Source organism: Culex pipiens, chromosome 3 (assembly GCF_016801865.2).
Source record: "Culex pipiens pallens isolate TS chromosome 3, TS_CPP_V2, whole genome shotgun sequence".
Lineage (NCBI taxonomy): Eukaryota > Metazoa > Arthropoda > Insecta > Diptera > Culicidae > Culex > Culex pipiens.
Window position 1 is genome coordinate 54,494,129 of NC_068939.1, and position 27,243 is coordinate 54,521,371.

Here is a 27,243-nt window from a genome sequence, read left to right on the forward strand (position 1 = left end):
TAAATTACTATCTTTCTTTTACTATTGATTATTTACATAGTATATTTCCTTAACTGTCCATTGTTTTGAAACTTCACCTTTTTCTTAAGCAAGTGAGGTTCGAGCCCTTACTCAATTTATGGAATGATTAAAGGATTAACACAAATATTACTATTGTACTTTTGAAAAAACATTTCTAAAATGCTTAGGACCAAAAATTGTAACAAAACACCGCGACAAAAGAAATAGCAACATATAAACACGACTCAACACTAGGAAAGATTTCAGGAGAAATCAATACATAGTAAAATAACAACTAGTTTTTGAATTCAAACTAAAAATAAAACAGTTTTTGCTTTAATGAAAGTTGGTAGGCACACTTTAAATGGTTAGGCGCTTATACTTACATCAAACCCTACGTAATGTACCACCCCCGGCCGAGTTAAAATGCGTAACCGGAAAAGAAGGTGTGCATGCCTGGCACGAACACTCAAAGCGTGTTCTAGCGTGTTGCTCGTACTGACTCAGAGCAAGGGTGAGATGTAGGTGTAAGGGCAGTGCGTGTTCGTCGGGAACCTGGTGCATAAGATCGGTCAAGGCCCGTTCTTGCGAATTGCGAATTAGTTTGTCCATATTATTTTCCATACAAATTTGGCAGCTGTCCATACAAAAATGATGTATGAAAATTCAAACATCTGTATCTTTTGAAGGAATTTTTTGATCGATTTAGTGTCTTCGGCAAAAATGTAGGGATGGATAAGGACTACACTGAAAAAAAAATTATACGCGGTAAAAAAATTGGTGATTTTTTAATTCACTTTTTATCACTAAAACTTGATTTGCAAAAAAAACACTATTTTCAATTTTTTTTTATTTTCTGATATGTTTTAGAAGACATCTTTCGATGTAAAATCAAATTTGCAATCAAAAAGTACTTTAGTGAAATTTTGATTAAAGGCACCGTTTTCAAGTTAAAGCAAGTTTTAGGTATTATTATTTTTTTGAAAATAGGCGCAGTTATTATTATTTTTTTATAAGTGCCCTTGTTTGCCCACTTTCGAGAAAAATAATTTTGAGAAAATTCAATATTACGCTTTTTTGGAATGTTAGTCTGATTTAATTTTTTTGAAAATATTGTTTTCGAAAAGATCGGAAAATTTCACGAATGTTTCATATTTTAACATTGTAAATCGGAGCATTAGATGCTGAGATATCGACATTAGAAAATGGTGGGTTGTTTGAGTGAGACTTAAATTTTCCTGTTTTTAAACCTTTGCATGGCAATATCTCAGCAACTAAGGGTCGAATCAACAAAGTTCAAAAAAGCAAATAATAGAGAATTTTCTCAGCTTTTCAAAAAAAAAAAATACTCGTTCTGGAAATTTATGAAAAGTTGGCATTTGATGTTCCCTAAAACATATCAGAAAATTAAAAAATATTGTTTTTTTGCAAATCAAGTTTTCGTGATAAAAAAAAAGTGAAATTAAAAATCACAAATAAAATTTACCATGTATAAATTTTTTTCAGTGTAGTCCTTATCCATTTTTGAATTTTATATATCATTTTTGTATGGACAGCTGCCAAATTGATATGGAAAATTATATGGACAAACTAAAAATGCAAAATTGCTTCTTTGGGCATATCGAAGGCACCAAAAAAGTTTCAGCCGGATTAAAAAATACAAAAAAAATCGAATGATCGAAATCTCAGAGAATTGCTCTGGTCATATCTTTGACTATCCACCTTAAGTTTGACCCCTAAACTACGCTAAGGTGATATAAAAGGTTAAAATCCATGATGGCGGCCAAAATGGCGGTAATGAAATATTGAAAAAATCCATTTTGTTATTTAATAGGCATTCAACTATTCAAATTTGACTTAAATGGGGTCGCAAAACTCGAAGTTATTGTTCAAAAAAGATTATCTGAAGTCTCACACAAACCTTCGGATAATCGAACTTCGGATAAGCGAGTCTGGACCTTGGTCTGGACGGTATTTCATCTTTGTAGGGAATGAGCAGTGCTAATGTTAATTATAAGAAACCGAAAATATTAAGGAAAAGGTAGATTCTGAATAATTAAATCAAGCTCGACTTTCTTGTTTTGTCAAACCTTCTTTACTTATATTTGGGTGGAAAGCCTAGAAGAATGAGTTCGAAAGGTGGATTTTGGAATAAAATGTTTTGTATTGTTCCGTCACCACGATCTTTTGGATTTAAAAATTCTAATTCACATTAGAGTAGTGTTGGGGTCATATTCGAGCTCGACAATCAAAAAATTAGACAACAAAACATGTTTTTTTCTTGATTCTTTTATCCGAAGTGAAGTTTTTCCGAGGCCTTCGGATAATCGAGTTTGGACTGTATACTTCGGCATATTTTTCAAGTCACTTTCTAACTTTCTTTCATCACCTTATACCTAGTTTTCTTAAAATTAATAAAAGAGTTCTTCCTTGCAATGCTTTTTGCACTTCGAAAATTAGATGAAAATGGTGCAGGTGGTTATGATACACATGACCAATATGACAAAGAACTTTCCCAACGCTCTTTTTTGTCAATTTTATTACATTTTAATCATTGGCTACTACTGTTGAAATGCCAGATATCAAGTCCAGTATTCAAGGGCATGGTCATATCCATGTAGTTATAAGCCAAAATTGTATGCCTAGGCCAATATCCCCCCGGAGTAACATTTTCGTGAGGGCACCGGACGATTTCCTAAATCGGGAGACCTAAATCTCTGGTGATAAACTTATCAAGTTCAAGTTCCTGTTCCATTTTCACAAAAGAAACATGCATATAAATGTTTATTTTCATCCATTAGTCGAAATTAGTCGGAAAAATCAGGGGCGGAAAATAATGTTTTCTGAAAACTTCAAAATTTCCATGAAAATAAAAGTCTTATCAACTAAAAACAATCTAAAATGCATTTTTCTGCATTTATAATCATATTCAGGACATTTGGGCTCGTTTAAAAATGTTTAGAATTTTTATGAAATTTCGATAAAAAAAAATCGTCAATATTTTGGAAACTAATGTTTGCAAAACAACTGGACAGGTGTATAATGCATTTTGAAACACTTTTTTCATTAAAATGTTGAAACTATGGCTCCTTATTTCAATCCTCATACTTTTGACAAAGAACTTTGTCCTAAGGTTTCTATACGTGGTGTCAATCCAAAATTTTCGCGAAGCGAAAACGTTACGTGACGAATTCCCCTCTCGGCAAATTTCCCCTCTTTTTGGTGCACGCTGGTTGGATGAGCGAACGTTTCCCAATCAGTCAATCGAGAGACGTGAGATTGATGTATCTAAAATCACCCCCACTCCACCTCGTAATTTTCGGATCGTCGACGAGCCAACAAAACTCGGCTCGGTCGGTCCCGAAAATTCATTCTGTTGCTGGACGTCGACGAGAGCACATCAGAAGCAGACGGCCTGGAGGTCCGGGAGCAGATGGCTTGGAGGCAAGGACCAACTAAGACGTGCCAGTCGCGGGAGTCGATCATTGGAACTGGCCACCACCTGAACTGGAGTGGCCGGAGGCCCCGGGGATGTTCCGATGGGGGGACATTTGCCGGACCGTAAGAATTGGGGCAATATGGGTATCAAACTTTATGGTTTTTGATACTGGACATGAAATTTGACATTTCGGCAATAGTGGCCACAATCTGGAGTGGCCGGAGGCCCCGCGGATGTTCCGATGGGGGGACATTTGCCGGACCGTAAGAATTGGGGCAATATGGGTATCAAACTTTATGGTTTTTGATACTGGACATAAAAAGTTGCTTTTGGCCATTATCTGAAGTTGAGCAGTTAAAATAAATTGCTTATTAGGCAGGAAGTAATAAATAGATTACTGCGATGCACTTTTTTTTGTGCCGCTGCGAAAATCTGTTTCTGGAAATTTAGAATAACTATCTCGTAATTAATTAGAGCCCTGTAAAGGGCAGTTCTAATGTCTGCTGTTCAAATTTCCTTTACTGCCGCCGATTGTTTGCATCAGCCTTGCAAAAACATTCCCGCATCTTGGTAACTTTCGAGTGGTGAAGGAAAGTCAATTGATTTCACCTCGATTTCTATTTCAGCTCCACTTGCAATTTCCGTCCCGTTAGTTCGATAGGACGTTAATTATAAGGGAATCATGGGGAAATTTAGAGCGGACATTCTAATCGAAAATTTCAACAATCATCTTGCAAAGTTCTTTGTCATACTGGTCATGTGTAACATAACCACCTGCACCTTTTTTTTCGGGAAATCAGGAAAAGCTGGAATTTAATGAGTGCTAATTTTGTTTTAGGTTTGTTCCCTTAAAAAAATCTCAAAAAAGGAAGCAGAAATGTTTTGACTGAAATTGAAATTTTCATTGTAAATACTTGTTAAATTGATTATAAACTATTCAGAATAAAATGTAGAACGCTTATGTATGCATTTTAATCAAATAAAGACTTTTTAATCTTATACAAATTTAAAATTTTGGAGCCACAGATCGGTACAACACGTATATGATTGTATTTTTTTATAAATTCATTGATATTTGACAATTTTGAGTACAGTCCAAACTCGATTATCCGAAGCCTCGATTATCCGAAGGTTTGTATGGGACGTCGGATAATCGAATCACTAACAAAAAAAAATTTAGTGTTTTTATATTTGTTTACTCGAGTTCGAGTTCTGGGACCCCATTTAAGTCAAATTTGAATGGTTGATTGCCTATAAAATATAAAATTGCATTTTTTCAATATTTCATCATTGCTATTTTGGCCGCCTTTAGAGTATAGTGTAAGGGTAATACTAAAGCTAAACAATCAAAAATAAGACAACAAAAAAAAAGTATTTTTTGTGATTCGATTATCCGAAGTAAAATTTTGCCAAGGCCTTCGGATAATCGAGTCTGGACTGTAGTAGCATAACTGTAAAGTTGTGTGAAGCATTTTGTGATAGGGAAAAATGTCCATTTTCAGCGCACTAAGCTTTCCGACCAATTCTCATTACTTTTGCAGCTTCCCCCTATTCAAACACAATTTTCTGAGAATTAACAAAGTTAATTTGTCTGTATTAAGTAATGATCTGATTTCTACATATATTTACTTCATCGAAGAAAATATATCTAAAGGCTAGATAAATACCATATTTAATATTCCTCACACAAGTATAACTGTAATGTGACCCGCCCGTGTGGATCAATCGGACCGCGCACTGGACTCACAATCCAGAGGTCGCTGGTTCGAATCCCGCGGCGGGCGCTCTAAAATTCTTTGTGTAAATATGGGTATTCGGCGCCGTCGCTCCGTGCCATACTTTCATACACTTAGGAGCCCAGGGCGGCGAAGTCCTTGTAGATAAAAAGGAAGACACTAGTGGTTGGTACTAGCAATGGTGACCGACAGCTATAAAGTCAACTTCGTTAGTATTACTGTAATAACTCCGTACGATCGTAAAGTAATAAAGTCTCACTAAAACTAACGGCTATCCCGTCTTATCTGTGATGCAATGTCAGAGTATACCTCTTTCCCCAGTTGGCAACATTCGCAAACTGTTCGCCGACTTCTTCCTTCTTATCTCCAAATTTCGTTTGTCTGTGTAAGGTGGTCCCACATTTTTCGCGCACCATAACCACACCATTCGTACAGAAGGAATTGATAACAGGTCGCGTGGCGTCGCCTCACCTCCACCTTAGCCCGAGTGAATTGATGAATTTATAGCAGGGAACACTTAGTCTAGATAGAGGTATTGCTCTCTTAGTATTCGTAAACCTTTTCCCTTGGCTTAAGGTTTCGCGGCCCGATTCTTTACGTCGTGCGCGAAGAAAGCCCGCGCGGCTCTTCTTAGTCGTCACTTGAGCCAGTTCGGAGTCGGTTCGCTCTAAGCAGCTCGTCGGTGACAGCGGTGTGACTATTTTTTTTGTGTGTGCTGTTTAGTGGCTGTTATTAAGCTAAGTGGATCGCTGCGAAGGTCACGCGTGGATAATCCGTGTGGGTGTTTCTTACAAAAGGTGATAATTTTGGATATTGTCACTTGCGTAGTTGGTGTTGATAGATAAGTTCAAAGTTCATTAAACCGTTTCGTCGGGTGTGATTTAGGCATTGATTGTATATATGTGAGTAAAGTTAACATCTAATGAATGATTGATGAGGTCTGTTTTTTTCTGTTATCCATTCAATGAATCGACAAAAAGTTTATATACCGACAGGTCAACACTATTAAGCTGTTCGCTAAAACCTTCTATGAACACTCTGTACAATAAGTGTAACAGTTAATGAAGTTCATTAGCAACGCAGTGCGTTTGCACCGTGCCAAGGAAATTATCGAATATTTGCGCTTCAAGGCAGATTAGATAAAGACGCGACACGAAATTTTCGCAAGTTGTCCAGTTCTCACGCAAACAGCGTCCTGGGCTAATAGTAATCTAAATTTGTGTTGTTGATTTTTTTTGCTTATGTTCACCCATTTTGAAGTTGTTGAGTAAACTAATTATATCATATGATATTCGATTCGGCTGTAGATATAAAGATCTCCATCCGATATTGAACAAAGCAGGATTCATCAAAAAGTGATGTCAGATAGGTGTAATTTTAGACTTATCGGAAAGGTTCTTCAAGGCATTTTCACCCAAAATTTACTTTAAAAATGTTCTTTAAATTTTCCTAATTATAGACAGTTTTCCCATATGTTAAAATCAGTTTTCGAGTGAAAATTACAAAACATAAAAAAAAATTAAGTAATTAACTGAATTTGAAAACATCTGCTTAAATTATACGTGTTTTCCCAAATTAAAATAAATAAATAAGGCAATCAAAAATAGTTAAAATGAGAGAATATAACACTTAAACATGAGAGTAATGTTTATCGTTTAACAAAACCTCTTAAAATCATTTAGCTTTTTGCACTACAACTTTTTTTTGTGAATTCAAGCTCGACGTTTCAGAAAAAAACAGCGCTGTAGACACTTTTTTCTAATCTGTACATCTCTTAGTCTTCGTTAAGACACTTTTCACAAGCTAAGCTAACTTATACCAATCACACTAGAGGGAGTGAGATGCTTGTTTATCAACTGATGTTTTGTATACACTCGAACGATCAGCGAATCTCCGATTGGCTGTCGGTGGCGTCGCGCGATTCTCTCACACAGCTTCACCACAGATTGCGCGGTTATCGCTTTCAAGAGAATATGGTACCTACCTTCTACTACCGTCTTCCTGAGTAACATGAAACGCGAAAACTCGGTGCGTTGCGTCCTGCTCAGCTGATCAGCAGCTGGCCAGGTCGTGAAACGTAGATTACAGCCAGGAATCACTCGGTACGTGACTGGCGCTCGATCCAGTTTGGGCCTGGATGTGGATTTTTGCGTGTTTAGAAAGCACACACACACACACATACATTTTTTCGGGTACGCTCCGATTGTGGGTTTGTTCGTATCAAGGGCGTTCGAAATTCCGGTTCGTGTCTCGTTTACTGTAAGAATTTTGTGTTTGTATTATATTGCTGGCGCTTATTTTGCTAAATAAACAAGCAGACACTGTGAAGAAAGTTAAGTCTGTTAAAATTTTGGTCTCAAGATCTTAACATATGAGGGTTGGATCCATAAATGGGAATTATGAAATCGAAATAACCAATTGAACCCTCTGCACTCTGGTCAAAGAATGCTTCGTTTTCCAGTCGCCGACTATGGCTGTCGATCTTCTCGATCTCAGTATTGCCCCATCTACCGATTAATTGTTCAGTCCCTTCAAACTGCATACTTCGATTCTCTTCATTCCTCGATATTTTTTTAATTGCTTGGAGGATCTCTTCCTCGACGGATTCTTTTTGCTTTAAAAATCTCTTCCGGATAATTTCACTTTCTCATGGCTTGCATAGACATTTTCCTTTGCAAACGTAAGCTTTAAAGATTATTTGACATTTGTTTGTTTTGTTTTGTTTTGCCATGACAAAACAATGAAACAACAACGAAAAACATGATTTTAAGGCTCTGAAGGCATCATTCCCGATCGTCCATTCGGCGGCCATGTTTGTTTTAGAAAAACATTCAAATCTTGATTCAGAATGTCTCAATCAAAAAAAATCTTTGTTTTGTTTGTAGAAGCATTTTACATATCGTCAGCTGTGTGCTATCTTGTGACATAGACCATTTTGGTCGAAAATGAGTTAATGATGACGTTTTGCTATACTTAACAAACACTACAAGATGCTTTAACCCGATTTTGGAAACTCGCTTCCGTTTCCCGGATATCGCAATACACACTTGTGACATAGACCAATTTACCATCAAAATGATCGTGCACACTTGTGACACGTCATACATGTTGTTGGAAAATGTGGAAATTTTTTCTTGTTTTTCACAAATTTATGTACACACATACTTTCTAAAGGCAATGAAATCTTTTGTTTTTGAAAATATACTGATTAAGTTGGTTAAACTATTGATTTTAGCCTATTTTAGTTTGTATGGGAATTCTGTGCACACTTGTGACACGTAGTACAATTTTACTTTCGAAACACACTTGTGACACGTGCTTTTCAGATTTTTGTTTACATTATTTACTGTATCTTTTAACTGGTGTAACCAAATTAGTTGAAACTTGGAGCGTTTGTTAAGCGATAGTATACGAACCGATTGCTTCAAAAAGTTTGGCTTTATCATTCATTGTTTTGAAATACATTACCAACAAACTTTAAAAATCGATTTTCTCGAAAAGTACTAAATGGTCGTTGTCACAAGGTAGCACACAACTGACGATATAGTGATTATTTTTTTCATTTCTAAAAACCGGCTCCGTGGCTTAATGGTTACGGCTTCTGTCTTACAAGCAGAAGGTTCAGGGATCAAATCCCGGTCGGTACCTTTGAAATTTGAAATCAGAAATTTGAACTCTGAATATGAACAAAAACGAAAATGAATCAGGTGGGATTCGAACTCACGCCTTTGGATTGGTGGTCTGGGACGCTAAGCAGTCGGCCATCAGAAGGTTTACACTCTAGCAGTGAAATTGATCCGTAGTGTTGAAACATGTTATCTTCTCATATTAAATACGCGCTGATCCCTGATTTGCCTGATGGGATTGGAAGTCTAAATATAGATCGAGTTTCCTTCAGATGCTTGCTTCTATGTTTAGGCGGGGCCGAACAATGCCCAGCGACCTCGGAATTGGACCGCAAGGAGCTCTGTCATTCTGAAACGGGTCGTTGGAAGCAGCGCGAGGGCTATCACCACCTAATACCCGGGACTGAGATAAGTTGTATCAGCATTCGGCATATACAAAAGTCTGATACAAACTATACCTTCCCATAATATCGCTACCGGCTAGTGGGTATTGGATTGGACCACACACACACACACACACACACACACACACACACACACACACAGTGATTATTTTTTTCATTTCAATTTACTGGACCCTGAATTCAGAACCATCATTAACAGTAATTGCCGCCGTCTACAACCTTAACGTATACAACAACAGTCCTTTAACAAAAAAAAAAAAACGGAAGTATTTTACTACACCCAGAACTGGGCATCTGCATAAAAGGATAAAGAGCACGGTTGGGTAGTAAAATGGTACTGTGAACGGACGGAGAGGATAAATCCCGAAATTACCGAGAGTACTTTACTCATGGGTTCATTTTCCAAAAAAGTTCATCTCTGCCGATACCGAGACTCGAACCCAAGACCTTCGGCACATTGAACCGCGCCTTTGCCGTATCGGCCACCATGGTTCGGTGTCTAAGTTGTGGTCATTTGTCCATATAAGCCACCCTATGGGATGAACTGTTTCAATGAACGAATGAACACGATTTGTTTTTTGTTGTAAGCGAGAGAGTTCTATACTCTCTCCCAAGCTTCCCATGCGCCAGTGCCAACGCACACCGCGGGTTTGGTTTTCTAGCTTCGGTACGTGCCTGAACCCATTTTTGTATTGGTATCTTGGTACATCGTACCAGCGCACCACGACACTCTCGGCTCGCCCCATCGGTTTTGTGTCTGGCACTCACCCATGGCATGAACCCAGCGTGCCGTGGTACGTGTCGTGGTATTGAACCCGTTTTGTACCGCCAGCGCATACCACGGCACGTACCTCGGCTCGTAACGAGTGAAGCACCTTGGCTAATACACCGGGTTCATGCCATGGGTGAGTGCCAGACACAAAACCGACGCGGCAAACCGAGAGTGTCGTGGTGCACTGGTACGATGAACCAAAATACCCTCGGTTCGTGTGAGTCGGGTACGGGTGTAAACCGAACAAAGCAGGCGCAAAGCAAACCCGAGGTGCAAGTGTACCGCGTGTACCGCACGGTGCAGGGAAGCTTGCTCTCTCCAAATAGTACTTTCCTCTCATTTCTTTTCGAAAGGACTATTTGCATGGTCTTTAGCTTTGGGTGTAGAAAAATAAGATTTTTTTTTCTTGTGTTCTGAAAAGAAAGTTTCTGATAAATATCCAACCAGTTTGAAAAATTACTTCAGTTTAATTTCAATACACTAAAACCCGACCCCTCTTCGATTTGCGTGAAACTTTGTCCTACAGGGTAACTTTTGTCCCTGATCACGAATCCGAGGTCCGTTTTTTGATATCTCGTGACGGATGGGCGGTACGACCCCTTTCATTTTTGAACATGGGAAAAAATAGGTGTTTTTCAATAATTTGCAGCCTGAAACGATGATGAGATAGAAATTTGGTGTCAAAGGGACGCCCGTTTTCTTGGCGTACTCAAAGTTTCGAAAAAAAAAACCTATTTTTCATCGAAAAATATACTAATATTTTTTTTAAAGCTGCCATTTTCATTTTTAAATGTCGTGTTTTTTCTAACATTGCAGGGTTATTTTTTAGAGTGTAACAATGTTACACAAAGTTGTAGAGCAGACAATTACAAAAAATTTTATATGTAAACATAAGGGGTTTGCTTGTTACCATCACGAGTTATCGCGATTTTACGAAAAAAAAAGTTTTGACTTCAAGATGGCCGGATGAATTATTGAGAAAATTCATTTGGTAATTTTTTTGGCAATCAACCACTCAAACTAAACTAAAATTGGGTCGCTGAACTAAAATTTGATGTCAAAACAGAGAAAATATAAAAGGAAAACTAAAGAAAAATGGAACCATGATTCGATTACACTGGCTCACAAAAAATGAGTTAAATGGACCCCAAAAACACGTGCACCTTGAATTTTCAAAAATATTCAGGAAGGTCCGAATGGTTTTCTCCAAAGCTCCTGCGTTTTGCATGCAATTTTAGGATCGCCACAGTGACGAACCGCCCCCATTCTTCAAACAAACGTTGGAGAAAAACCATTCGACCCAGTCTAAATATTTTGGAAAAAAAATCAAAATGCACGTCGGTTCCTCAAGGAGGTATTAGACTATGGCAAACAAACAAACAAACTCGCCCTTTTTGACAGTTTGCCTGCTTTGTTTGTTTGCCTGCATTTGTTTGCAGAAACGTCAGTCTGCATACATTTTGCCATGTTTGCGAGTTTGCCGCAAATAAGTTTACGGGTTTGGCAAACTGTCAAACACGAAAAAGTTCGAGTTTGTTTGTTTGTTTGCCGTAGTCTAATACCTCCTTCAGAAATTCAATCGAACTTGGGATAATCGAGTCTGAACTGTACAGTAAAAATTCTAATTCTTGGTTTTTGCATAGTGCCGGTTCGGTATCAAACAAACCATCTGTTGTTGCCATCTTCAAATTATTAACAAAGATTAAAAAAAAAACTGATTGCAATTGTTTATTTATGACATTGTTACATTTAGGTTACCATTTTCAAATAACGACCATGTATTACAGAAAAAAAAATCGATGCAAATATAAGTCAGCAGCCATACTGCCCGACTTTTCAAAAGCGAACTTTACAGCACTGTTCACGTGCATACGGGGATCGCTCGTCGATCGCCAACTGAAATACGCAAATGGACGAAAGGTCAAAGCGTTCAACCATCAACAGTCGATCAACTAAATATTGTGATTTTTTTTCACCCAAGCTCGGTCGAACCTTCTTCGTACTCCTCGGTGTAGGTACTGTTTTTGTTGTCAATTGACGTAAATGAGCCTGCTACACACCTTTGGAGGCAATCGTTTATTCAACTGTTTGTAGAATGTATTTAAGTTTGCACTTTCAATCGAGCGTGGAGTCCGGATTTCTTCTACGTTTGCACTTTGATTCTGGGGTTATTCTATACTTAAATTTTAAATGTTTTTGATCTGTAGCCTAATCTTAAGCGTGTCTTCACTTTCCACTTGTTTATATATGTCAGCAGTCATCAGCTGCGTGGTCCATATACAAAAATCACATGACTTTGTAATCAATACTGCGCGCCCCCGGTTTGCAGTTGACCCCTCGGCAACCTTGAGTCGTCCGGAGCGATCTGACTTTTCGCGGGCCCTTATCGCGGATTATTCAACATCGTCGAGCTTCCCTTGATCTTGCTATAGGTGAACTGTTTTGTGTAAGCGTTTTTTTTTTCGTTTGGCATGTTATATATATTTCAAAGTGCTCCACTATCAGTGAACGGTACATAGATCACACGTTCTTACGTATTTACGATGGGGGTTGGACGGTCGGTCCCAGAAAGTTGCACTTTCAGTTCTGACTCGGTCACGATCGGGAACGAAGGCTTTCCCTTGCTGGGGTTTAATTTGGTCGCATTTTGGATTATTCAATGAACTGGTCTCATTACCAGTTGAACCGACGCTGGTGAGGTTCCGTCGCGATTCGGAATTCCGTTAATACACATTTTGTGGAATTTGTGGTGTTGCTGTAGAGTGCGAGGTTGGTGTGTTGGGGGATTTTAAGTTTTATTGAAATAGTCCTTTTTGTCCCTTTCCCTAAATCAATCAGTGAGCATCTTTGGGGCTAATCTGAATCTTTTTCTTCTCTCGTTCTCCCTCAGGTTGAACGAGGACGAGGTCCAAGATGTTTTTCAAAATCAGTGCCTAAACGCCAAAAGCAACCCAAATGATATACCTGATGCTCACTGGTGTAGTGTTGTTCGCTTACATATTCCTGCAAAATTGGTGGTCCAACGATCGGGACGAATCACTGCCCGAATCGAAAGGACAAACCGTTCGTGACCCTTGTACGTAACCAACGAACCCTCTTTTCTTTGATTTTCCATCCCTTACTGAACTCCTTCCTCCCAATCACCGGTAATTTTCTGTTCTCCGCATCCACTAACCAAGTTCTAACTCCAACTTCCTTCTCTCCCTCCTTCCTCCAGGTGACTCCGCGACCGAGGGCAACTGCGACACAGAGCCACCCGTCGTCGTCGGCCCGCCAGCATCGCTGACCAACGGAAACATCGTTACAACAACCGCCACCGGAAAGCAGCCCCAACCGCAGATCAAACGGGTTTCGTTCTCCAATGCCAATCACATCTACGAGGGACGTGACGACGACAATTCGGACAGCTCCAACGGCACTAGCAGCTCGAACCTGCTCGTCGAAAACGGCACCGACGCCGCCACGCTAGATTCGGTCAACGAAAATACAATCGCGGGCAGTGCGGGTGTAATGGAGTCCGGGGCAGGACCGGGAGAGGTCGGCGACCGGCCGCGCTTCTCCGTGGGCGAGCTGGACGAGGAGTCCAAGGATGAGTTCCCGCAGACGATGGAGAACGGCGCTGGGCACGGTTCGCACGCGGCGTACGAGACGAATCTTAACGAGCGGCGACGGCGGCTGAGGTAATTACTTGATCTTTGTGTTTTTTTTTTTCACGTACGGAAATGATAATTTGACCAAGGGATAAACAAAAAATCGTTCATAAAAAGAGATTCATAAGACTTGTTCTTGTACGGTTTGAGGTAGTTTGCAGTGCTGGGGCAAAGTATTTACCCGTTGGTTGATGTTTGAGGAACGAGATGTTCAAGATTATCAGGCGGATTTCGCACCGCGCCCGATCGGTGTTTGCTGACGTAAACCGTGACTGGGACAAATATTGATAATTTAGCGTCGTAATTGAACGTACGACCGCACTTTGTATGATGAGGTGGCTGATTACGTAATCAATCTTTGCGTCTAGAATCTTTGAGAAATCTTCTGAAGTTCAAACTTGCTGTTTTTGGTGATACATTCATCCATTAGATAAGCTGAATACAAATTTTATTTTAAAATCTTACTAAACTTCTCACCAAAAAATAATAGGGTCTTAAAGCCCTATGTAAGTTTTTATGTACAACGGTAAAAAACAAAATACAATTTCTGATCACTTTTTTTCATTTTAATGCAACAAAATAAGAACAAAAGACAACATTTTTTTTCGATAGATCAACTATGGTCCCCTTGGAACGAACTGTCAAGTAGGACCTTTTCTGTCAAGAAGGGTTGCGGAGTATTTTTTTTTTTTAAATTGATTGAAAATTCAACTTTAGAAAAATAAGCCTAATCGTAGTGAATAGTAATATCGCAAATTCAAGCCTAATTTTAGGAACCAATGGCTCTATACTGCCGCTCTAATCGAGTCCATCCCATATGTAAAAAACAGCAAGCCGAGAAAAATGCCAGTCAAATTTGTCCCGCCCATAAGGTTACGTGTTAGAATTTCACGAAAAAGTGAATTTTCTGCGGTTTTCTGGAACAAAGTACTAATGTTTATTAGTTTTTCTGGTAGTTTAGATGATTTCGAACCAAACTGTATTAATCAAATATTGACAAAATTACATATGGGACGGACTTGATTTGAGCGGCAGTATACCCAACCCCAAAGCAGGGCAGCGCCGTGCGAGAGGATAAAGATCATGGACCGGTAGTTAAAAAGGTGCTGTGCACGGATAAAGAGGATGGCTTTAAGCGTTATTCTCATAGGTTCATTTTCAAACCCTTTGAATTCATAAAAATATGCTTTAAATTAAAATTGGACTATTATTTTTCCAATTTGCGTTATTGGTTTGTCCATACAAGTTTCTTACAAAAATTGACAGCTGTTCATACAAAAATGGTATCAAAATATTCTAGAATCTGGATTTCTGATGAAGTTGGTATCTTCGGCAAAGTTGTAGGTATATATAGATAAGAACAATTCTGGGAAAAAATACTCATATTTTATTTCACATTTTAACACAGAAAATCGATTCACTCAAAACGAATTTTTGAAAACTTTATTTGTTATAATATTTCTCCCAGGATCAAATAAGACAACTTTTGAGTTATGACCCAGCAAGGGCATTAATGTTTGGCAGTGTTGCCAATTTGTTGAAAAAGTCATAATTTTGTAAACACTTAAAATAATAATTCACTTTATTTAAGATGCAGAATTGGATTTGAAATCAAAAATACTTAACAGATTAAAGAGGTAAATCCACCAAAAATTTGATTTATGTTAAAAATTGGCAATTTCCATAGTTGTTCTAAAGATATATATTTTTTTCGAAAAGTTCAAAAAAATCTATAAATAAAGAAAGCAATAGGAAATACAGTCCAGACTCGATTATCCGAAGCCTCGATTATCCGAAGTTTTGATTATCCGAAGTTTCGATTATCCGAAGGTTTGTAAGGGACTTCGGATAATCGAATTACGAACAACAATTTTTCGTTTCGTGTTTTTTCTTTTTATTGTCTATAACAATTTTTTTAAGATTTAAAAAAAAGTTTCCCAAATCCTTCAAATGGTCTTGAAAACGCTTCTCATGCATTGGTTTTGAAAAATCGGTCGCTGTTGGTCAGAATTTTTTGTTTTAGTTAGTTAGTTGTCTTTATTAACGAGCCTTTCAGCCATAGACGCTGGTTCGGCTCGGATTTTTTGTTTTACTGATTGGACACTTGTTGTAGGCTACTCTGTTGAAATCATGACGTTTGAAATGCAACATGCCAAAATTACTGGACATTTCTGGTCAATCTTCCACTGGGGTCCCGGAACATGGTTCCTGTGGCCACTTCTGTACCGTCTTATTTTGGGGGATCTTTATACGTCATATCTTGTCTAGAGCGACATTTTTTGTTCATATTTGGCCACAGGGGATTTTTTTTTAAATCGTCAGAATAAAAGTTTCGGTGAAAATCTTTTTTACATAATAAAAGTTTTGGCAGGACTTGGGGAACCAGCTGCGTTCCGAGATGTGGTGGTAATCGACTTTTTCCAGTTTTTTACCTTTTTTACCGCATTGTTTTGAACGTGTATCAATTTCATTATTTAATTTTTCATGAGCAAAATTAAATTGAAAAATTTTAATTCTCAGAACCACAGTGGTCCAAATTGCAAAATTAAGTGGAAAATGAATTTTCCGAAAAATTGTGAAGTTTAGGAGCTTTGGTGCCTCCAGAAAAGTTGTTGCAAATAGAAAAGGGCAATTTTTGGTTTGGTTCAAAATAAGGGTGGTTCACGATTAAGGTGATAATGAAAATCTAACTTTTCAGGAATATTTTTGGGATTTTTTTCGTCTTCTAAAAAGTTGTTGGACTTGCCAATCCAAGCAACTTTGTCGAAGACACCAAAATTTTATCTCGCAATCTACGCCTTCTACGACCAAATTTAGAGAAAGCATCTGAGCAAACCTTCAAAAATCAGTTTTTTGAAAGTAGCAACTCAGGGTTAAGTTAAGAAAAGTGATGTTGGATTTTTATTTTTTGACAAGTCAATTTGGACTTAAGAGTCTAAAGTTATAGTCATATTAAGGTAAAAAAGATGCAAATTTAAAGCTCAAATACCTCGAAAAGGCGCAGGTCAAATTTTAAGCGCCACATTGCATTTGAAAGGGAAGATCTAGCACAATAATCGCTGAAAAAATCCCAGGGGTATTTTTCTTTAAACTCGAGTGTATGGGACCACCCTAACGAAATTCGGAAATTGTCCAACTATATGTTTTTCCATGTAATATTGCACGCTTAATCTGAATTGAGCCAAAGTGTAAACAATCGATTTTTGGTAATATTTGTGTTTTACATGGAAACCCAAAATATGACCAAAATCGATTTTTTTACAATTTGGCTCAATTCTGAGGGCAGATTCAAATTCAGCGGGCAAAAATACATGGAAAAACGTATAGTTGGACAATTTTCGAATTTCGTTAGGGTGGTCCAATACACTTTTCCCTTGAAAATTATTCATTTTCAAATGAAGATATCTCGAGTTGAAAAAAAAAATACTCCTGGGATTTTTTCAGCGATTATAGTGCTAGATCTCCTTTTTCGAATGCAATGTGGCGCTTAAAATGGACTGCGCCTTTTCGAGATATTTGAGTTTTAAATTTGTATCTTTTTTTTTTAAACTTAAAATGGCTGTAACTTTTGACCCTTAAGTCCAAATTGACTTGTCAAAAATAAAAATGTTCGTTATTTAGAGCTCTAAAAGCGCCTTTTTGAAGGTTTGCTCAGATGCTTTCTCTAAATTTGGTCGTAGAAGGCGAAGATTGCGAGATAAAATTTTGGTGTTTTCGACAAGTTACTTGAATTGGCTAGCCCAACAACTTTTTAGAAGACGAAAAAAATCCCAAAAATATTCCTGAAAAGTTAGATTTCCATTATCACCCTAATCGTGAACCAAACCAAAAGTTGCCTTTTTCTATTTGCAACAACTCTTCTGATGATACCAAAACTCCAAAACTTCACTATTTTTCGGAAAATAAATTTTCCACTTAATTTTTCGATCTGGACCACTGTGCATTGTCAGAAATTATCCCAAATTGGAGACAAACTCACTGTCTATAAGATTATACCAAACAAAGTTTGACCACTTTTACAAATCAGATTGTTGCAGGTTTGGGTCCGTAAGTTTGCCAATTTTGGAATAAGAAGACAACAACTTCTTTGGTTGCTGTTCAGTCTATGTCAAGAAATAAATTACCACTGAATCCGCTTTGTAAATGCGGCCCCGATACTCTTCATGGGTCATGCGAAAAAAAATACTTTTACCACTAATAATAATGTCTTCGCCAACCTGCTAAATTTATGCAGCCCAAGACAAACAGTAGTATAGTACAGAGCCGCTTTTGCTCTCGTCTCTCCCATCGACGACATCCAAAACCTCCGTGAACCGCTGAAAGAGAGCCGAGAGTGGAGAAGAAGCACACAGAAACATGCTTGAGCGAAGAAAAAAAAACAGGCACCTTGCTGGCCTGGTCAGGCCACCACCACCGTCGACCACCAACCAGTTGTTACCCCTCCGTTTTGGGGCTAAGGCCCGAATCCCAACGACCCAGCGACGACGACCAGTTGCGACTGAGACGTGGCGGATTTCGGAAGTGCGCGATTTCGACGGAACGCGGGGACTTTAAGGTTGCGTCCCCACAAAACTTGTGAGACTTGCACGCGAGTTGGCAAACAACGTGCCTTCTGATCTGTGTATTGTTGGACAATTTTTCAATTAGGGGTTTTTTTTCAAACGCAAAAAATGAAGAAGATTTAAACGAACGACTTGGTCAGTTGAAAATTGGCATTCCTTAAGGTGGTGCCCCCTAATTGGATAAAGTGGAATGTAAAGTTAGCGCAACCCATAGCGGTTAGTGTTCAGAGGATTGAGCTTTTGTACAGTAATTGTGAAGATCACCGTGTCGGAAGGAAGGGAAACCACCAAGTTATATAATTCACGTTCACTCATCAACCGTCGTATTGTGAGATCGAAAGCCTAGCGATCAACTTGATTTTGTTGGGCAAAAGTTATTGAAAGTTCGCGAAATGTTTACAGTAAAAAAAAAAAATGCCAAAATTTTGCACACCAATAGTTCCAAATTGCTCGTTGCTAACGGAATTTCAAACCCGTTGACTGTTCGTGCATTAATTCGTCGCGCCAGCAACAGGGAGAAAGTCCCTCTGCACAGTGGGTCAAATTTAGTAAAAATAACATAAAATTCGAGATTTTTTTTTTTTTTAGATTTTGAAATCATATATCAGTCATTTCTTTTTCCATATTTTCCCCATATCAAATTGAAGAAAAAACCCTTCATTTTCAAGTTCTCCTCTAAATTACCCACTGTGCTAGTGCGTCCATCCCGGGAATTCCCGGGACAAAAATCCCGGGATTTTTCCAAAACCGGGAATTCCCGAATCCCGGGATTTTTTAAATTTTGTCCCGGGAATTCCCGAACTTGAAAAGAAAACAAATTTTGGTATGGAAATTCAGATTTGGTTGTGGAAAAAGATGAATAGTTGAATACTTAGTACTCGACAAGAATTTTAAAGCATTCAAATTTGTATTCGGCATGTATCAGCATTAACTTGGCTTGTTAGGGAAAATTGCTGAAATTTTTTATTTACAGATCCGCAAAATGCCTAGCGCTTTAAATATTTTCTATTCAATTTTATTTATTTAAAAAAAGAATTGGTATTATTTTTTTCGTATATTCATGACTTTAAACTTGAAAAAAAAATCATATTCAATTATTTTTCAACAAAAACCGGCATCTGGAGCTAATCAGGACAAAAGTAAGGTATTTAGACAGCTGTTTTAGCCATTTTTGTTGCATAATGTTCTGATTGTTTTGATTAATTTTAGTAAGAACACGAATAGAACAAAACAATTATTACTCCGATTTCCAAATTTATTGCTCTACACCCAAAGGAAAAATATATCTCAAAATCTGCAATATTGGATTTGCTGCAGAAAATGTCATATTTTATAACATTTTTTGCAGCAAGCCCATAGATCATTTTTGCCCTCGTGTAAAAGTTTCAGCGATCTGCAGTTCTCACCAACACATATAATGCTGGCCCGTCCCCGAGCAACACTCCAAAGAGAAGCATATGTTGGTGCTCTTTCACACATTTTTCATCAAGCGTCCATGGCGCGGTGGTAGCGTGTCGGATCAATAACCAAGAAGTTGGTGGTTCAATCCTCGTTCTACTTAGTGTTTTTTTGTTAAATACAACCAAAAAGCCGTCGGTAATGTCGATAATTGTCGGTAACGGGCAAAAATGTCATACTCCTATATCGCAAAAAATGCATGAGGACAGATTTCATGCAGATTCTGATATACTTTCATGCCACCATGCATCACAATCATGCGACTGCCAGTTGGGTGTAAAATCTCCTGTATCTATTCAGACTGCAGTCCCGATTATCTCCAGTTGTCGGTAGTGACCTAAAGATAATTTTTAAAATATGTTTTAAATATAATACAAGATATTCTAGAATTATACAAAATGTAACATTTTGTGATATAACTTTATTTGTTTTGATTTCTTGTTTTTTAGACAGTTTCAAAGAAATTGTTTAAGGTTTTTTAATCATGTCATAGAAAATAAAATAAAAGAAATATCTAAATAAGAAGTTTATTAAATTTGAATCACATCGGATTAGAAATTGTGGTTCATTTTAGATCCAAAGCACATCAAAGAAAGATTTTTTAATGTATTTTAAGCTATCTTAAAAACTGCTTTACTTGAGATTGAAGTGTAGATTATCACCAATTAACAGTATTGAGCTAATTTGTAATTTTAGGCTTGAAAACATAACAAATATAATGAAAACATAGATTCTATGACTGCTTCAAAAATTCCCGGGATCCCGGGAATTCCCGGGATTCCAAAAATATTTTTCCCGTTTCCCGGGAATTTCAAAACCCAGGAAAATTGGACGCCCTAGTGCTGATCATTTCACATTGCAAGTCAGAGTGTCAGTGGGCCGCCCCGTTGAAGAAAAACCAGTTGGATGTTGTTGATTTTAAATTTTCACTCTTGGCTGTCCACTACTACAGGGAGCCAGTTGTTGTTGTTGTTGTGACGATGCAAGCTCAGACTAGACGGAGACGCCACGGAATGAATGAACCAAGATTACGTGGTGAAACAGGTTGAACGGACGTAACCTGCATCAGCTGCTTCTGCTGCAGCGCAAGCTGGTTTGGTCAGTTTGAGGTTTTGGAATTTGCGCTGGAAATGCAATACACAAGTTGCTGGATTGTGGTGATGTAACTGGAACTGGATGCAATCAAATGACCTGTGGCGTCGTTTGACATTGAAAATCCAGTTTGTAGAGAGACTGGTCGTGATGAACAACTGTAGAAATTTAAGATGCTTTGATATTTTATCTGGAAATAAGCATAAGTGATATTTCAGATCACTTTGAATCATTTTTGGGATCTTTAAGCTCTACAACCAAAATATTCCAACGACTTTTCAATATTTCGATTATCCGAAGATAAGGATTTCTATGTGTTTTTTTTTCCGAAGACCGAAGAATTAAATCAAGACATATTTCATCATCGCCATTTTGGTCGCCATCTTGGAGAGATAATTTACAGATTATTCAATCCCGATTTAAAAAAAAATATCTTAATCTTCCGATCTGCGATGGTATAGCAAGGATTTCGAGATTAATACGACTTTTTTATATCCACAAAATTTGATTTACTTCAAGGCTAGTATGCAGATCGGAAAGAAAGGGGTCAAGAAACAGCTTTACGAACAGCAGAACAAAGGAGAGGGAGCGGTTTCTTGGGGCTTTTCTTCACCCTCTCTGACTTGCTTGCACTGTCGCTGCTGCCCATTTGATTTTTTTTCTTGACCGGTTCCTTCCGAAGTGCGTATACCGCTTCATTCTGATATTTAAAATGCTTAAAATCAGGACGAAGCACGAAACACTCTAGTGCAAAATTTTGCTAGTGCAAAATTTTGCTATTTTTGATCACAAGATTTTCGAAAAAAAAATCAAACACCAAATCCAAAGGTTTGTTTTCAGTAAATGCTTGCTAAAAAACTGCACTACTGAAATTTTTAGTAAGTTCACTGATTTTAGTTAAAATGTATAAAGGCTGTCAAAGTTTGCTCAAGTTTCAGCAAGTTTACTTTTACTGACAAATTCAGTAAGGCAGATAATGTCAAACTGAACAGAATTCAGTAATCAGAATTTGGTATGTTGGTTTTAACTGATATTGTCGAAATCAAAACACCACCTGTGCGAGAAGATTCGACTTTGAATTATGCAATCCAATTGAAAAGGCAGACGAGAAATTTGGCCGTTCCAAAACAAGTTTTGCTCTATTTGCACACTGGCTGCTGCTGGTAGCTGGCTCGCCAGACTCTCGTGCCAACGAGTGACGTCGCTGTGAAGTGGTTTGTTTTCAACTCGATTTTTCTCAACCGAAGAAGCCGGCTCAATGGCGTCACAGTGCTGCCCGCTCACACCACTCCCACCCTCCCCCTTAACCACAGTTAACCCGTTCGTTGTGGTTTTTACTGACTCATCAGCGTTGTTGATGATGATGGTCGATACGGCGAACTGAGCTGGTATTGGAATAGTATAAGTTGTGTTGTGTGCCAAAAGAGAAAAGACCTTCGGATCATACGATGTGGTTGCTGGAAATTCTCTCTCTCTCACACGCGCACACATACACGTTACAAGTGCCACGCATGGAACAACAACACGGAAAAGCACGCGTTTTGGTCGCGTGTTTGCCCCTGAACGGTGCCATGTGCTCCGGACAGGGTGGCCACTTGAGTCAGGTTTTGCTTTCGAATAAATTTCACAGAAATGTTGATTTAAGGTAAAACAGGACGCACCATCTTGGATAACTTCTTGCTATTGTTATATTTATCGTCTGCCAACCAGAACGGCATTTTCCTTAAACATTTTTTTTAAGATTTTGTCTAGGACTTCGGATAATTGAGCAACGTATACAACTTTTTTGCTTGAAAGTTTTACAAAATTATTGAACTTAAACCCCGATTATCCGATATTTCGATTATCCCAAATTTCGATTATCCGAAGGTTTCTTAGGAACTTGGGATAATTGAGTCACTTTTTTATCCCAAAAGCCTTAAATTCTTGTACTGAAGTAGAAGTAGACTTCAGATGGGCTTTGATTTAAACACAATTTATTAGCATTTGTGTTGAAGACTATAAAAAATGTATATTGATGTTGAATAACCTGAAAATGTCCTTACATTTTTGTTCAAAAAGCTACGTATCTCGTATATCGTATATGTACCGTATATGCAGTAAATACAGTATACAATGTACGGAATACATAGAGGCTTCGATCGCCCAGTTTTCACAGCGGCGAGTTGGCCGTGCGGGTTGGGGCGCGGAGTTAGTAAAGTAGATATCGCCGGCTTGATATTTTTTTGGGATTACAGATATTTTTTCCTAGCGTCTGCCAGATGTAAATTTACACATTATTAGAGGTAAAATTAAAGCTTTTCTGACATAAAAGATGTACCCCTTTTTAAATGTAATTTAACCATGATTTTGTTTTACTGTGATATTTTAGCAAATTAAATTTCTAAAATCCTAGTAAAGTAAAAATAGATGTCAAAAATACTGCAAAGTTACATAATTTGCGTCAGAGGGCTTTTGTATCTTAAACTACTGCTAACTTTTCAGACAGTTTGCTGTATCAAGTTATACTATAGTAACTCATTTCTATGTTAACTTTAGGCAGATTTTAAAGTGCCGTGAAATTCCAATATATTGTAAATGGCATGCCGCAAAATTTCGGTTTTTTTGTCGTGAAAAAAGGACACGAATTTGGCCGCTGATTTTGACCTTGTGAAAAATAATGTGTTTTTTAATTGTAATTTTTCTCGATTTTTTTTTTAATGTAAAATTTAATTTGCATTAGGACTACTTTTTGATAAGTGCACCGTTTTCAAGGTAAAGTCACTTAAAGTGTAATTTTAACTGACAAATACCAGTTTATCGACTTTTTGTTAACCCTCTATAGCCCAGAGCTTTTCGCCTGTTTTAAAAATAGTAAATGGGTAAATTTTGGTCCAATATCTCTATTCAGCTTTACTTTGGCCCACAAACATTGAATCCATGCAAAATTTTAAAATTTGCGTGATGCACCAGTGCTCACCTCGGAAGATAAGGAACTTTTTCTATACCGGTAAACATTCTATCTTTACAAAAACAAGATTTCATGGCTAATATTTATGTAAAATTGATAAAGGAGATTGGCACTATCCCCAACATAATTTTCTTACAATTTATTCATTGTTAAACCATTTATAAAACTAGTTTAACTACTTTCAATAATTCTCTGATATTCCCATACAAGTCCAAGAATAACTAAAATATAGAAAAAAAATTTATTACGAGTTTGTTGACCGCATTACAATCAATTAACTCGCTTTCCATTAGTTCTGACTGTTTCAAACTTGTTTGTCACAAAACTATAGATTTTTACGCACTTTGGAAAATCAGCCTTTAAGAATTTTTGTTCTTCTCATGCCCAATGGTGCACCATTTTGAAAAAAAAAAAAAACGTGAAATAAATCAAACAAGGCTCTTAAGAAGGGTCCAAATGATTCCTGAATATTTTTTGTTTTATCTAAAATGCATTCGGGCCGGTTGTGCTTGCTTGTGAAAATAGTGTTAAATTATTTTCCTAAAAATATCCGATTTTTGTTTACATTTTGGTCTGCAAATACGCTTGTACTCGATCAATGTGGATGAAATTTGGTCAGAAGTTAGTTTATACGTTTTAGTGGAAAATATTGTCACATCTCCGAGAATCTCGATCTCAAACTTTTGAGGGGTTAGAGGGTTAAATCGTGTTCATGATTGTCCATTCCATAACATATTTTTTTCGAAGAGATGAGAAATTATCAATAAAATTGCCTAAAAGACATTTAAACATAAAAAAAATTAACATTTGCGAAATTTTCTGACCTTTTTCGCAAAAAAATATTTTTAAAATTTTGGAATGAAGATTTACATTTAAAAAAAACTAAACTTTTATTTGTTTATACCCCTTATATCAGTTTTAAGACATTAGCTACCCCGCAGCTCCGTTCCATGTTAGGGGAAAAAACCTCTCTCATCAAGTTGGGGAAAAACTTCAACATTACTATCATTCTAACAACTCGACTCGCTAGTCATCATCGTACGATACCTGTACGTTTTCGCTTGAACACGAACGCGTTCATCGCAGATTCGCTCGCGACTTCAATGACGGTTGCGGTTTTCTCTCAGGCTGACCGCCGACTGGATATCCCTGCCTTGGCTGGGTTCGCTCGTTTATTATCGAATTGACTGCCGACGAGGCGGTTGATCGGATTTTTATCGCTGCTGAATGAGTGTTTCCAATTAGTTGGGGCCGCGTAATGTGAACGTGTGTTGTAAACTTGGTGGTTTGTTTTTAATTTTAAATTGCGAATATTTTAGAATAGTGCACCCATGGTAAAAGAAAACAAATTGTGAATGGAAGATACTATTGGCAAACTTTGAGTGCTCTGCAAACAGTGAAGATAAGGAGGAAAAACATAAAATCAGTCAAGTACTCATCTTCGTCGTTGGGAAGTGGGTTCTTTGGCCATCAGCAACGGAGCCATGCTCAAGAGACGGCCGAGCAAGCGATTTGTTCTGGCGGAAACTGGCGAAGAGCCCAGCTGGGACATTACGATGGACAATGGTGAGGGTGGGGGAAGCAAGGTGACGTCACCGGTTCCACCGCTACTGCCGGTCATCAATCTGGAGACGGCCGTCCCGAGTGGCAGTACCAGCGCCAGCAGTAGCGTCTGTGAGGATTGTCCCCCGGAGGTGGGTGGTGCAGGAAACGATTCCGGTGCAAGTGGTTCCGGAAGTTCCGGTGGAAATACGGGTGCCGGGGAGCTGAAGGTTCCGGCACTGCACAACCTGAAGCTGACCGAGAGTGGACGATTGAAGTAAGGCTTTCTAGTTCTACTGTAGGCGGAAGAGGGTATTTAATCGATAGTTAAGTGACGTGGTATTGAACAGTGAAGGGTTGTTGTGTTTGAATAATTCATGATTGTGGTAAAAAGAAACCAGTCCTTGCTTGCTGAACGGTAATTAGGCCATTAAATTAGTTTGCATATTTAGCTTTAGCTAAAATGTTCTAATATTTCAATTCAATTCAATTAGTGTTTGATAGAATTTAACAGTTCTGCTCCAGGATGTTACATTTGCAATTCAGAGATTTGGAGAACCCATCAACTGAGATCAATTCATAAGCCTTTGCAGGGAGGGTACATATTTCTAAGTTTAGGTTTTGCTAGCTGAGTGCTCTTTTAAGAAAAATAAATTTTGAGAAAAACCCTAGATCTATATGCTTTAATATTTCAAAATGCAATTTCCAGCGTTTATGTTTGATTTTCAAATAATTTATCTACCATTTTAAAAAGGGAAACTTCATGAAAAAATTAAGTGTAAATATTTGCATTCTTTTCGTGTAAAATCACCTTATGTTAAATGTAAAATTGTATGATAAACAACTTTGTCGAAGACCGCAAAACGATCCGAGTTATTAACGATTTAAAGAAGACGTTTTTGTATGAAAAGATTTTTTTCACCAACTTCAACGATAAAAAACTACCCTTAACCGTTAACCGATTCCGCTCAAAATTTTCACAGTTACTCTTTTTGCAAAAGGAGTCGAATCAGGGGATATCCCTGATGCCGATTTTTTTTATTGCCACCCTAATGGTCACTCATGGAGCAATAAAAAAAACGAATAACTGCATTTTTTTGTTAAAATAAACTTCTCAAATACGGTGCACTTTATTAAAAAACAACTCTCTTTTAAACTTTTTGATTTAAAATAATGAAAAAAATTTGGCCGTTCTTCTCTATGGCTCAAAAGTTGCGGTATTTGTTGAATTAGTTCCCCTAAAGCACATAAATTTAAAACAAATACGGACTTACGGAAATATTTTTTTTGTGAAAAAATTATCAATTTAAAATCGACAAGAACAAAATCCGTAAATCTATTTTTTTTATGAATACTAGATTACTTTCTCAAAACAATCAATGCGCCATGGGTTTCCTATGTACATAGGACATTTTGAAAAAGAATGCGAGAATATTCCTCTTTAATACCTACAATTTTGCTGAAGACACTCAATCGATCAGAAATAACCATCAAAAGATTTAGAATTTCGAATATTTACGAACAATTCTTGTATGGAGAGTTGTATACATATATGACATCAGAAACATAAAAAAAATATACATATATGACATCAGAAACATAAAAAAAATAAAATGGACAAAATCGGCTGGTTTCGTAAAGCAATGACTTTTATGTTACTTTTTGTGACGTTTCTAATTTCAAGGATGAAGAAAATAGTCCTTGATTTTTTGCTTTCCTCACTGAGATAAGGCTATAATCCTGCTCTAAAAATGAACTTTTCACAGAAAGCTCGTAGACCCACCTTCATGTATGCCTATCGACTCAGAATCGAAACTGAACAAATTTCTCTCTCTCTGTGTGTGTGTGTGTGTGTGTGTGTGTGTGTGTGTGTGTGTGTGTGTGTGTGTGTGTGTGTTCGCCTTGGTGCTCAAAATTCTTGCCAAGTTTTCTCGGCACTTGCTCATCCGAATTGAGCCAAACAGGATGCATTCGATCCAGTCTGGTCCCTTATACTGCGCTATTCAATTTTT

General features: G+C 37.6%; 1 protein-coding gene and 1 long non-coding RNA gene across 2 annotated transcripts in view; both read left to right on the forward strand.

Moving 5' to 3' along the window:
• The window catches only part of LOC120422293 (acetyl-CoA carboxylase), a 53,071-nt gene that overhangs the window by 5,790 nt on the left and 20,038 nt on the right, over window positions 1-27,243 (forward strand). The window contains exon 2 of the mRNA XM_039585686.2: window positions 13,195-13,657. Coding sequence (XP_039441620.1) covers window positions 13,195-13,657 — 463 coding nt within the window. The remainder of the gene's footprint in view (window positions 1-13,194; window positions 13,658-27,243) is intronic.
• Window positions 11,766-12,990, forward strand: LOC120422295 (uncharacterized). Its single transcript, XR_005606101.2, has 2 exons — window positions 11,766-12,746; window positions 12,868-12,990. It is a non-coding gene; the product is annotated as an uncharacterized LOC120422295 (long non-coding RNA).